This window comes from Echinops telfairi, unplaced genomic scaffold, assembly GCF_000313985.2.
Source record: "Echinops telfairi isolate 266 unplaced genomic scaffold, ASM31398v2 ScPeMD7_23;HRSCAF=83, whole genome shotgun sequence".
Classification (NCBI taxonomy): domain Eukaryota; kingdom Metazoa; phylum Chordata; class Mammalia; order Afrosoricida; family Tenrecidae; genus Echinops; species Echinops telfairi.
The window spans coordinates 54,123,967-54,138,298 of record NW_022103920.1 but is presented as its reverse complement, the minus strand read 5'-3'; the positions used below and the strand labels follow the sequence as shown (position 1 = coordinate 54,138,298).

General features: G+C 38.2%; 1 protein-coding gene across 13 annotated transcripts in view; it reads right to left on the bottom strand.

Annotated features, from left to right (window-relative positions):
• The window catches only part of ADAM22 (ADAM metallopeptidase domain 22), a 278,417-nt gene that overhangs the window by 218,783 nt on the left and 45,302 nt on the right, over positions 1 to 14,332 (bottom strand). For all 13 annotated transcript variants that reach the window (XM_030885248.2, XM_030885251.2, XM_045289018.1 and 10 more), the window contains exon 3: positions 9,130 to 9,206. In XM_030885248.2, coding sequence (XP_030741108.1) covers positions 9,130 to 9,206 — 77 coding nt within the window. The remainder of the gene's footprint in view (positions 1 to 9,129; positions 9,207 to 14,332) is intronic.

Genomic DNA, 14,332 nt, shown 5'->3' with positions numbered 1-14,332 from the left:
GGGGGGTCACCACAACATGAGGAACTGTATTAAAGGGTCACGGCATTAGGAAGGTTAAGAACCACTGGTCTAGAGGACAGACTGTGACAAGGAAATGTAGGCATCCCACGTGTTATTTTCAATTGTTTCATATGCATGTGAAACTGGAATACGTAATAAATTCCAAAAAAAAGTTTATGCATATGAATTACGGTGGTAGGAATGAAGATTAAATACACCATGGATTGCCAGAAGAACCAACAAATTCTGGCATCTAGCACCACCAATGCAAAAGACACTGTCAAGATGGGCATCAGATACACGAAGAGTAAGGGTCTAGCATCACTTTCTGAGAATGGACGTTCCCACTGCTTTTCATCCTGTGGCAGATTGGCCAGTGGCTTGGGCCAGGGAAAGAATCGACTGGCCATTTTTATATACTTTTACTCAACCAATAGGGGAGCCAGCACTCCACAAGAAGGCCTGCGGGAGATAAACAAAAGCTGTGAGGATGGCTCAGCCCGAGGGTTCTTTGAGCAACAACTCTCAGCAGATGGCAGCAGCTATCGCTGGGGGCGGGCAGCTGCGCCCAGGAGAGGAGCTCCCAGGAAGGTCACTCACTGCAGGGGCGGTTCCAGGCAGGAACCTTGTGACAAGATGAAAGGGGAGAAAAGAAAAATGTCAGAAAGAGTTGAGCGCAACACTTACAGGATGAGTTAATTTACAGCCAAAAGGCCAGCCAGGCCTTGTCGAGTAATAATTTAGATACAAATTGGATGTAAAATTTCAGTTCAGATCAATAACTAGAGAGGCTAGCAATATAACTAGAGAGGCTGCAGTACTGAATTATCCAACATGACAAAGCTTAATTTATCTTCTGAAGCCAAGAATAAGTTTTAATAATGTAACAAATTAATATAATAAATCACAATAATAGATCAAATAAGAAGATCCATTTGTTCACTTGACCAGAGACATTCAACAAAACTTAATACTCCTCTCTAAAAAGTGGGAGGTGGGAATAAACTTAATCACTCATAGCATACTTTAAAAATATATAATAAAGCTCAGCTACCTCAAATAAAAAATAAACACTATAATAAACAATGAATATTACTATTACCAGAAGAAACAATATAAAGATATCAATATCACCAAATAAAAAAAGTTTCTAGGAAAAAAAGATGAGTACCAAGACGAAACATTTTAGAAAGAAAAAGACAGCTTTCATCATGATTTCCAGTCATGGTATTGTCAAACTATAGTTCAAAATAAATAATGAAAAACCATTGACAATATTAAGGAAGTGAATTCAATACGGTACAACACAATTGTTTTCATATAGCACCAACAAATATGATAAATATATGAAATATGATAAAAAATCATATTCACAAAAAGGTTCTATATGAAATAAGTAGAACCTACAAAAATAAAAATGCTAAATGCCATCTCTCAGTGATGGCATTTCCCTGAAAACACCTGTGCTTAGTGTGGTATCCTTCATTTCCATACCACACTGTTGCTTCTCACCAACCCATCAAGGGCACTGGTCATGCTCTGAAATTAACTTGTGTCCAGTATTCACTGTCCTGGCTAGAAACTCACTAAATGCCTTTTTCCTTGTTTCTGCTTAGTTTCTAATACAGGGGCTATTAGTACTTGCTCAGTGATTTTTTAAAAAGTAAATTATATGACAACACAGGTTTGTCTTCTACATAGAAATTTGACATTAAATGTACAAATGAACAAATATCTACCAGAATGAATTTAGTTGAACCGCAAGAAAATCAGTTACAAATTGATTAGCAACTGTAAAACCTATTGCTATTCATCATCATCACATACCATCATCAGTTTTTATACCCACTCCTCACTTAATGACATGGCTAGGTTCCAATGCTTAGGTTCTTATTCAAAAATCAGTTTTATGTAAAAATTAAGGATGACCACATCACATCACAAAAGGGTGGATGGTTACATCACATCACTGCCAAACTGTACCATTACATAACTCTCAAAGCACTGAGAAGCACGGCTCAGACAAGGTAACACACAACCTTACCTATCAACATCTCAGTGTTTAATACTACCAGAAATATATCATCAATAAACAAAATAGTTGGATAGCATACCAGTTTTTTACTATTAGAAATTTGAAATGTTAGCTAATGAGATAGTCGATGAGTTAAAAATAGTATTGTAGTTTTTTTTTTTTTTTTAATCAATTTATTGGGGCTCATACAATTCGTCACAATACATAGATCAATTGTGTAAAGCACATCTATACATTTGTTGCCCTCATCATTCCCAAAATTTTCTTGCCTCTTGGGTTCCCGGAATGCGCTCATTTTCCTTTTTTTTTTAATTTTCCCCCCCTCCCCTTCCCTTTCCCCCATGCACCCTTAATAATTTATAAATTATTTTTGTATCTTACATTACACTGTCCGGCGCCTCCCTTCACCCACCCCGCTGCTGCCCGTCCCCCAGAGAGGAGGCCATATGTGGCTCCCTGTGATCCATTCCCCCTTACTACCTCCCCTTTCCCTCCTGATATCGCCCCCTTCACCCCCGGTCCTGAGAGTTTCTTCCGTCCTACATTCCCTGCGCTTCCAATTCCCCTCTGTACCGCTGTGCATCATCTGGTCTAACCAGGTCTGCAAGGCGAAACTGGGGTCCTGGTAGTTGGGGGGAGGAAGCGTTTAAGAACTAGAGGAAGATTGTGAGCTTCATTGTTGCTATACTGTACCCTAAGTGACTCATCTCCCCACTACCCCTCTGCAAGGTATGTCCAGTTGTCTGGAGATGGACATTGGGTCTCCATCGCGCACCACCCTCATTGACAAGGGTAGTTTTTTTTTTATCATGACTTCCTCCCCCCTTTTTTATCCCTGAAACCATTTTATTGGATGTTAATACAGATATCATATTTCATAGTTTAATGACATCAAGCAGTAAAGCATGACTTATTTTCATCCTCATAATCAACCACACTGCAAGTAGGGCTGTTTAAGGATGGGGAAAGGTCAAAAAATGTTGCTAGAATCCAGGTCATGTATGCACAGGGCTATTCCACACGAAATTTGTTTAACCATGTCTCTGTGATCAGTGGACAGCTGCAGACAACTTCTCTCCATAAGACCTAAATCTCCCTAGGGTTCTTTCCAAAAGAAGGTCCAATCAAAACAATGTCATCCAAAGATATCTGCTAACCCAGAAAACCAAACCCACTGGCATCCTGTGGATTTCTGGGCCTGTAAATCCTTGCAGGGGGAGATAGCTTCAGCTGTCTCCCAAGGAACAGCTGGTAAGTTTGAACCATCAACTGTGTGGTTAGCAGTCCAATACTTACCAGGCAGTGACACCAAGGTTCCTTAGGGGATCTGCTGGGCCAACCAAACTTAAGAACAAGAGAACAGCTCAGAAAGTTATGGCTATTATTCTGGGAGGACTCCAAAAAAATAATCTTGATAATTTTTCTCAAAGGACACAGGATGATTACATGGGGGCTTACTATGAAGAAGTCTTATGAGAACTGACAACTCCATTGATAAGAAAAAGGCCAGGAATTTTGCATTGAGGAATTCTTTTTCATCACAATATATCTGTGCTCATTCTTTGAAGGTAGCAAGGCTGTCCACAAGAAGTCCATTGGGAAACATTGCCCTATCCACTCTATAGACCCAATCTTGCCTTTCAGTATTTACTTTGTTACCCAAACTCAATGAACATTGTAGAGGAACACAGTTTAAGTCCCTGAAGGATGCCAAAGCTACTGTTTTGATGTAGTGTAAATCAAAGAGGCTAGAATTCTTTAAGAAAAGGTCAAGAAGGTTGAAAAATGGTCTTCAGAAGTGCATAGGCCTAGTGAGTGGCCATCTAAGATGCATGTATTGTCCTCTCCCTGTCCACAGCAAAGCAGACGGAAGCAAACCAAAGACTCATGAAACAATCAGTCCAAAGAACCAATGGGCCGTGCGGACCTCCACCACTCGTAGACTAAAAGAACCAGCTAGTACCACTGCCAGCTGTTCTAAAATTAATCACATTAGGAGGTGCGGGATAGAGTAGGAGAAAAATAGACAACAAAGCTCAAAATCATAAAAGACATCAGGCTTACTAGTCAGACATTGTCTAGCAGGCCCTGTGAGGTAATGGCAGTGAAACAGCATGCAGGTCTGGAAATGAACTCACCACATGACTCAATTTTCAGCCCCAAACAGACAAGTCCATAAGGGGACAATAACCCTGGGGGGGTACGCACTCCTTAGAATAATCAACCAGTTTAGATACAGAAAGCCACATTTACCCAAGGAGAAAGTTTAGAAGGGCTAAGAAAGAAGCAGCACTGGAAATATGAGACATAGGGAGTTAGTAGGATTAGGATAAGTGATATTACATTATGAGGACTGGAATCCATGAAATGAAACAAATTAATATGGACTGTTGAATGGTAAATTGATCTGCTCTGTAAACCCTCACCCAATTCACAATCTAAAAATATGTTTATTTTTAGATTGTGTATAGACCTAGATGTAAGATATGTCGAGAAACAACAGGTTCATACTTTGACATTTTGGTTTAATGAATGTCTATGATTCTGTAGCAATATTTATTGCCCTTCCTCATATATGAGACGCTTCCAGAGCTAACATAATTTCAATTGAACTCATACCAGATCTTTTATCCACTGTATTTCTGTTTCTCCTACAAATCTGAGGGTCACAACAGAAAGTAAGGAAGAGAGAAAACAAACCTGGAGTTGCTTATTCAACCAGAAATTGGATGTTCCTTGCTTGACCTTGCTACTGCTTCTCCATCACCCCTCTCTCCACACCATCTCCATCCTCCAGGGAGAACCCCAACTCCTGGCATGTGTCCTGCCTGAGGTCCTAGTTTTCCTTCCTGTCCCACTGAGAAATGGGAACAGCAGAGACGGTTATGAGGATCCCAGAGTATGAGAAACTATTTCATTGTTGTTGGAATCAGATGATAACAGAGAATCTTTAAAAGATTATAAAAATTTAGGAGATGGATCATATAAGGTCTAAGGGCTGGTCAGCAGAATTCCTTAAAAAATGTCCATCCTCTCTGGTGATATGTTTCACAGGCCAAACAACCAATTATAGCCCATCAGGAGTATATGTTTGGGGGGGCGGGGTGAGGTAGGGGGACGGTAGGGCAGTGTTAGGAGGTTGGTTCAGCCAGGGCAGCTGTAATAAAAATGTTTAAAGCATAAACATCAAGGGGTACTGGAAAGAAATTTTCTTTAATGCTGTTTCATTTCTTTGGGAAGTTTAATTATCTACTTCTTGAAAAAGAAGCAAGTGATTTACAGGAAAATACTTGGCCTGAATTGCTCAGAATTACTTAGATAATATAGCCCAATGTTTTTATTAAGGCTTTTTCCTTTTTCAAAGGAATGTTTCCCAATAAAATGTATTATCAGTCACTGACCTCAAATGGTCTAACACAGCCTCGGGCTTAGTTGGGTCAGGCTAGGCCAAGCCATATGTTTGGTTTTATTAATATATCTGTCCTAAAGCGTGAAATCCCTCAACTGTGTGACCCCACAAAGGAGCGGCAAACTGCTTCCCATGCTTTTCTTCAAAATTTTGACAAGAACGGGCTGTGCTTTTCATTATTAACCTTTCCGTGTTCTCTATCTGCCTCCTGGAGAAGTTACATACCCCAAGTTTGAACCCCTCTTGTTTAATATAAGTATAGATAAGCTTGTTACTGAACATTTATAAAGAATATTATGTAACGACGTTTTCCCTTCCATTCTAATCTCAAAACATCTATTATTCAATCCGTTCTAAGACTAGACTCCAGAACTATAAATATCCTTACTCAATTTGCCTCGGGTTAAAAAAAGAAAAAGACTCTACCAGGTAGCACCGCCTAGAATTGCTGCATAAGAAAAATCACATTCAAGAAGCATTTTCAGTTTTCACCTTCCTGCTCGCAACCATCAGAACCACGACACAAATAAAAGCTGAAGCTGAGAAACAGCCTACATAAAATGTTTTTAAACTGTCATTGTGGCTGTCAACAGCATAAAGAAAACCAGCTAATCACAAACTATGCTTCAGATAAATCTCAAGTGAGAAGTATTTTCCCAAACCAAGCAACCTCCACTTATATGATTACTTTATTCTTTAATAAGATTGTAATTTCAAATTTTTATGACAATAAGAATAAAAATGCTCAACAGAAAGTGTGCTTCTCTCTTACATTCTAAGCGTCATGCTCTGATAACAGTGGCCACATGTGTTTCTTCTTCAGAAACAAAATATTTCTGGGCTCAATTTTTCTAACAGGAATGACAGTGTTTGGGCAAAATGGATAAATCCTTTTTTCTTCCAGTACTGACAGTCAGGAAGTCGAACCTGTCAAGAACCAAAAAACATTGGAGCTACCAAACTTAGAAACGGGGAAGAGTCACTAAACTAGATAACCATGAACTGCGCTCTCAATCAGGTCTAGATATGTATCTTAACCTTTTATTTTTGATGTTCCTCCACTGGTCATTTCTTATCTTGTGGTGAATTCCAATCTCTGGTTTTTGTACCAATATGAATTCTCAGCTTGGAATTCTATGCTAAGGTGACAGCAGTGAAGGAAAGAAAATCTCTGTACTCAGGGAGCTTACACTCTAGTGGGAGAAAAAGGGCAACAAGCAAAGTAGCCAGGATTATCTGACTTTACGAAGCAGCTGATAGCTCAGGTGTGACCTGTGAAATAGCAATATCATATAAGTCAACCCACATATTAAATAGGAAAGAATATTATGTATTTTTAAATAAAGCAGAGGAGGGTAACAGGTGGATGAGGGAGTGGAGACAGGGTTACAAGTGAAAAATGGGCAACCAGTATCCACGATGAATTTGTGAAATTTTTCCTACTATTTCATTAATTATTTTATGAAGTTTTGGTTTTTTTAATGTAAGATGACATGAAAGCTACTGAAAACTAAAACCAGTCATTGAAACATATAAATTACAAGGTATTTATGTCAAGCAGGAATAAAAGTTACAGATGAATGGAACACAATTTTCATGATGACCTATGAAATTAGATTTAAAAACATGGTGTGATATGCAAAAATGAATTAAGTATATCCTAGGACATTAACTTCAAAAAGAAAAAATAAAGTACATTTTGATGAGCTTAGTATAAATACATTCTACACTACATTTAAAAATATTTATTCTCAATCGCTGAAGACAAAATGGGTGCATAAGCAAATGTGGTGAAGAAAGCTGATGGTGCCCAGCTATCAAAAGATATAGCACCTGAGGTCTTAAAGGATTGAAGATAAACAAGCAGCCATCTAGCTGAGAAGCAAGAAAGCCCACATGGAAGAAGCACACGAACCTTTGTGATCATGACGTGTCTATAGGATTAGGTATCTGGCATCAAAGACCCAAACAAAACAAACAAAAAAAATCTTATCAATGGGAATGAGGGGGAGGGCAGAGTGGAGACCCAAAGCCCATCAGTAGTCAATTGCACACCCCCTGTCAGAAGGGCCACAAGGAAGAGATGAGCCACTCAGGGTGTAGTATAGAACTGACAAAACTGACAAAACAACCTTCCACTAGTTCTTAAACGCTTCCTCCCCCCACCCCACCCTGCCACAACTGGACCCCAATTCTATCTTACAAATCTGGCTAGACCAGAACATGTATACTGGTACAGATAAGAGCTCACAACACAGGAAGTCCAGAACAGATAACACCCCCAGGGCCAATAAGCGGAGGGTAAGGGGCAACCAATTACAATAATCAACATATGGCCCCCTTCCCAAGGGGACGGACAGCAGAAAAGTGGGTGAAAGGAGACAGTGGTTGGTGTAAGACATGGAAAAAAAAAGAATAATTTATAAATTTTCAAGGGGACATGGGAGAGGGAAGGTGATGGAGAGAGGAAAAATGAAAAATGAGGAGCTGATACCAAGGGCTCAAATAGAAAGAAAATGTTTTTTAAAAGATGATGACAACATATGTACAGATTTGTTTGACACAATGGATATATATATGAATTTATTCTCAAAGTGCAAACAACTCTCATTGTTGAAATACCACAGTAACTTCTTTCCATCTGACATAAGGTTTGTCAATTATTTAAATTGTCTTGTTAACTACAAAAATGTATATTGTTGGGGTGAGATATAAGAATTACTTATAAAATACTTATAAAACGACTTAGAGATTTTAAAGATAAATTGTACTAATATATGATTTAACCATTAATATAACCATATGACAACTTTGTAAATCAGTTCCACAAAGCTGAACATGGAATCAGTCTAAAAGGGGATTTATTGGCTCAAAAATCTGAGGACTTATGTATACCTCTTTCCTAACTAGGCTAGTGCCTTGTTGATATAAGAGTTTTCTTGATATTAAGCTCCTTCTTATACATGTATGAGTGTCACTGAATTAGTTTCTCTAGACAACCCTGCCTAACACAGTAAGTCTCTTTCAAAAATGTGAATAGACAACTAAATGTCCTATGATTAAACGACACTTACCTAAAAGTATGAAATTAGATTCGGTGATTAACAAAAGGCTATTCCAAATCTAATGTTCTATGATTCCAAACCTAAAGCCCTAAGTATACAACTGATTATTCTCAAAAGTATACTGTACCTACAGAAGAACCCTAATATCCTAATCCTGACAGGAATCTACTCCCTGTCAAAACACAATGAGTATCAGGAAATGTTTGGAATTACACATCCTCTGAATCATTAAGTAGTAAGCATTAAGTGTTAACTTTTTTCTTTCTTTGGTTGTTAAGAAAGATGCTTTAAGACCCAAAGTATGATTTCCAATATTTACTGGCATTCTTAGGAGACAGGCTATATATATTCTTATGCAAAACAGTGGAGTAACTCTTACTCCACCTTCCATTCTTAAATGTGTTACAACTATCCTACTTCAAACACATATGCATTTCCTGTATTTGCTATTCTTCATAACTTGTAGTTGACGGAATAGTTCTAAATTTAGTACTAAATTGGTGATATTAGTAGTTGTAATATAACATAGTAACAAAACAAAGCTTTACAGAAGAATAGAAAAGTGGATTCAATTAGTATCTGGAAAAGTGAGTGAAGCTCAAAGGAAAAGAAAAACTTACTGATTTAATATGACATCGAGAATGAATGATGTTCCAAAGGCATCAACCTGGAAGGTTGCTTGGTCAACGTGAGTCAACTGTAATGTCAAAAAGATAAAAGATATTTACTATGCAGCCAAAGAAGTCAGATGGTAAGTATTTCATATGACCATTCTAAAAGGTTTACAAAATCATAAATGAGAAAATGAATTCAGCATGGATAATAAATGAAAACATAGAAAGGTGAAATTTGCACCAACTTAGAAGTCAAACATTCACTTATCAGAAATAAACTGCTACCTAATCAAGAAAGACAAGTGTCCCAATCTTTCTGGCTTATCTCAAGTTGTTACACATGTCATTTCTGAGAAGACACAAATCAATCAGCTCACACTAAATTAAATAAATTTCCCCTGTAAATTTTACTATGCCATCCCAGGAACTCAAAACCAAAAAATACAGTGTTCTCAGTAGCCGTCATACTAGCATCTTGAATAAAAGATGCATATTAAGTGATAAGAAAGGAGGAAGAAATTCTGTGTATTCATTTCAATTCCTAGACATTAACAGTGGTTCTATCTAAGCAACTGGACTAGAAATTATTTGAACATTTTTGTTAACATGTATCTGTAGAAATTACATGTAATTTCTAAAATAAATGTGTAATTCTTAAAAGGAGGAGGAGAAAACAGCAAACACTATGTTAGGATGACAACAATCTAAGGAACAACTGTATTTAGATAGCACACATGGCAGATGGTGCTCCCTGGAAACCAGTGCACCACAGGAAAGAACATCCAAGATTCGGTGAGACATAAAGAACACCTCGGTCATCCCTAAGCTATGGTACTAGGTGAAAGTGAGAGTTGGTCTCTTATTGTTTAACAGTAAAAAAGCTTTTTTGAAACCGTTGTAATAAATAAGGGCAAAAGAGTGCTGTACCTTAGTTGCTAGCACATTCTAATCCTCATAAAACTCCAAGAAGAGCTATCTGAATATCTGTACGCCTTATTAAACATTCAGCTTTAACTCTTTACAACTACTACTACCATCAGGTTAGTACTATATTTAGAACTATTACATCAACTACTTACATGTTATAAAGAATAGCAAATACAGGAAGTGCATATAGTTTGAAGTAGGATAGTTGTAACTGATTTAAGAATGGAAGATGGGGAGTTAGAGTTACTCCATGGGTCTCTTCAATTAACACCCATACAACCAAACTCTGGCTTCATTTTTATTCTATGATAGGTCTTGGAGAGACAGCTTTTCTCCATTTTTTAATCTGCCACAGTTTATATTTCCTTGCTCTTTTTAAAACTGTCTCCATACCAAAATCTATCTGTAAAATCCAGATTTTCAACTGTACCAATTCTAAAACTTCTCTATCAGGATTTCAAGATCCCGCACAATCAGCTCCCAAACACCAGGCATGATGGCACACAAGCCCTCAAGAATTCATCCACACATCATCTATGTGCACAATGATCTCTTCCACTTCTCAATTCAGCAAACCATGTTCAGTGTGACTTCTTTTAATTTGGGGTCATCACCTGAAAAAAGTCAAGCCTTAGGTGCATTATTGAAGGATTCTATGAGCAAAATGTTGAACAATTCATGAAGCATAAAAAGAAAATAAAAGGACTGCACAGAGTCACTGTACTAAAAACACAGTCCATGGTCAATTATTTCAAGAGGTAGCAAGGAAGAAGCTCAAGCATCATTGAGGGACTACTGAAAAGCAAGGCTGACAGTATTGACAGAAGACCAACTGACATGTTTCTGCAAATGGATGCAATGCTGGAAGTACTCACCAGTCTGTGGTGAGAAATTTGGAAGACAGCTACCTTGCCAACTGACTGGAAGATAGCCATCTCCACTCCCATTCCAAATAAAAGTGATATAACAGAATGCAAACATTTTCAAAGAATATCATTAATATCACACACCAGTAGGATTTTTGAAAAGATAATTTTTAATGGATGTTGTAATACATCAAAAGTGATCTGCTAGAAATCCAAAGCAGATTCAGAAGAGGACATGGAGAGGAGGCTATCATTACTGATGTCCGACAGGCCTAGACTGGAAGCAGAGACAACCAGAAAGATTTTTATTTGTTTCTTATTAAGAATGCAATTTGACTGTGGATGATAACAAACTAAAGATAAAATATTGAATGATGCAGGAAGCATCAAAAGAAGATGGAAAGAATACAGAGTCACTGTACTAAAAAGAACTAGTCGACATTCCACCACTTGAGAAGGAAGCATATGAGCGAGAACCAATGAAGCTGAAGGAAGAAGTTCAAGCTGCACTGAACGCATTCGCCAAAAACAAGGCTCCAGGAATTAATGGAAGGCCCATTTAAATGTCTCAACAAGTTGATGAAGCACTGAAAGCACTTGTCTATGCCAGGAAATTTGGAAGACGGTTACTTGGCCAACAGACTAGAAGAGATCCTTATTTGTACTAATTCCAAAGATAGGCGACCCAACAGAATGTTCAAACTATAGAGCAACATCACTGATATCACATCCAAGTAAAATTTTGCTGAAGAACATCCAACAACGGTTTCAACAGTACACTGACAGGGAGCTTCCAGAGGTTCAGACTGGTTTCAGAAGAGAATGTGGGACAAGGCATATCATTACTGATGTTAGGTAGATCACGGCTGAAAGCAGAGAATGTCAGAAAGATATTTATTTGAGATATTGACTATGCCAGGGCATTCAATTGTGTGGATCATAACAAACTATGGATAGCTGAGAATGGACATTCCAAAAGACTTTATTATACACCTGTGCAGAACTACATGAATCAAAAGGCATTGTGCAAACAGAACAAGGGAAACATGCATCGTTTAAAATCAGAAAAGGTGTGTGTCAAGGCTGTATTCTCTCACCACACTTATTCAATCTGTGTGCTGAGCAATCACCCGAGAACCTGCATTCTGTGAATGTGGCAGCAGGGTTGGAGGCTGGCTTATAACAATCTGCAACCTGCTGATGAAGATCGAGGATTTCAGCCTTCAATGTGGATTACAACTCAACCGGACCAATAGATAACATTGTGATAAATGGAGAAATGGGGGAAGTTTCGAAGGATTTTGTCTTGATTTGATCTACAATCAATGCTTATAGAAGCAGCAATCAAGAGATCAAAAGACGAGTTTCATTAGGTAAGTCTGCTGCACCTGACCTCTTTGGAAAGCCAACAGGCTACTTCAGGACTAAGGTGCGCCTGGCCCAAGCCATGGTATTTCAATGATCTCAGATGCACGTGAAAGATGGACACTAAGGAAGACCAAAAAAGAATGGAAGCATTTGAATTACCGTGTTGGAGAAGAATATTGAAAATATACGGCCGGCTAAAAGGTCAAATAAATCTGTCTTGAAAGAAATGCTGCCTGAGTGCTCCTTAGAGGCAAGGGCAGTGAGACTTCAGATTACTACATATTTTGGACACGTTGTCAGGACTGACACGCTGGCTGCAATAGAAGCATAGAAACAATTGTGAGCATGGCACAGGACTGGGCTGTGTTGCATTCTGTTGTGCTGAGGGGAGGAACAAACTGGACAGCACCTAACAACAACAACAACAAGGGAAACATTCCTAGGTTAAATCTTGGCTGTGCCAGGATTCTCAGTGGTTCGGCAGCAAAGACCTAGTAATTTCCCAGGATGCTACCTAACACAATACAATCACCTCCATAATTGGATCTGCTAAGAGCAGACCATCCATTGTAAGGAAATTAAGGTGTGATGAAACACCCCTACCTTGATCACAACCCTGATACATTCAATGAAAAATACATTTTCTCTAGAGTATGACCTGCTTCCAATGTAAGTGAACACTGTGGAAAAGTTTGCTAATTTTGGATCCTTGTACCTGGCTCATAAACCTCCAGCTCTTTGGTCTTGGCAACACCTTGTTATATTGCCTGCAAACCCTGGAAGTCGTCAGTGGCCTGCCATCTAACCTGTCTGCCTTGGATTCATTTACCTGTCCAGACACAACTCTGACCAGCTCACCTTGGATTCATTCACCTCTATATCCACTATGGTGCCTGTCGTCTTCCTGCCAATCTTGAGTTCATCAACCTCTGCAGCTACAAGAGTCAGAAGAGGTCTCTCGCCTCACATCTGACTCACAAATTTGGTGCCTGCACAGACTTGGCCTTGGACTGGCTCACCATTATAACTTTGTAAGTCAACCCCCCCTTTTTTTGACAAAAATGTATCTCTATATATACATATATAAACTTCACTGGCTTTACTTCTCTAGAGAATCCATCCTAAAACAATAGAATAGGAATTACAGGACACTTCTTTGTACTCATACCGAACCTGTATATGAACCAGAGGCCGTCATTCAAACAGAACAATGGAAAACTGCCTGATTTAAAATCGGGGGGCAAAAAAGCCAATTCCAGGAACCCAAGAGGAAAGCGAATTTTGAGAATGATGAGGGCAACAAATGTATAAGTGTGCTTTACACAATTGATGTATGTATTATGATGAATTGTATGAGCCCCAATAAAATGATTTTTTAAAATAATAAAATAAATAATAAATAAATAAAATCAGGAAAAGGGTGCACCAGGGCTGTATCTGCATTAGGGTTGTATCCTTAAGTCATACTTATTCAATCTATGTGCTGAGCAAATAAACTAAGAAGCTGAACTACATGAAGAAGAATGCTGAATCAGGAACAGAGGAAGAAATATTAACAAGCAATCATACGCAGATGACCAATTTTGCTTGCTGAATGTGAGGAAGAGTTAGTTAAATACTTGCTAATGAAAATCTAAGACTACAGTCTTCACTATGGATTACAACTCAATGTAAAGAAAAAAATCCTCACAACTAGACCAATAGACCAAATCAGAATAAATGGAGAAAAGACTGAATATGTAATGTTTTCATTTTATTTTTATCCACAGTCAATGCTCATTGAAGTAGCAATCAAGAAATTAAATGACATTTCATTGGGCAAATCTGCACAAAACCACTTTAAAGTGTAAAAGAACAAAGATATCACCTTGAGAACTAAGGTGCACCTGACCAAGAAAATGGTACTTTTCAATCACTTCATATGCATGTGAAAGCTGGACCATGAATAAGGAAGACCAGAGAAGAATGGATGCATTTGAACTATGGTGCTAGTGAAGAATACTGAAAGTAGCATGAACTGCTAGAAGAACGAACAAATAGGTCTTGAA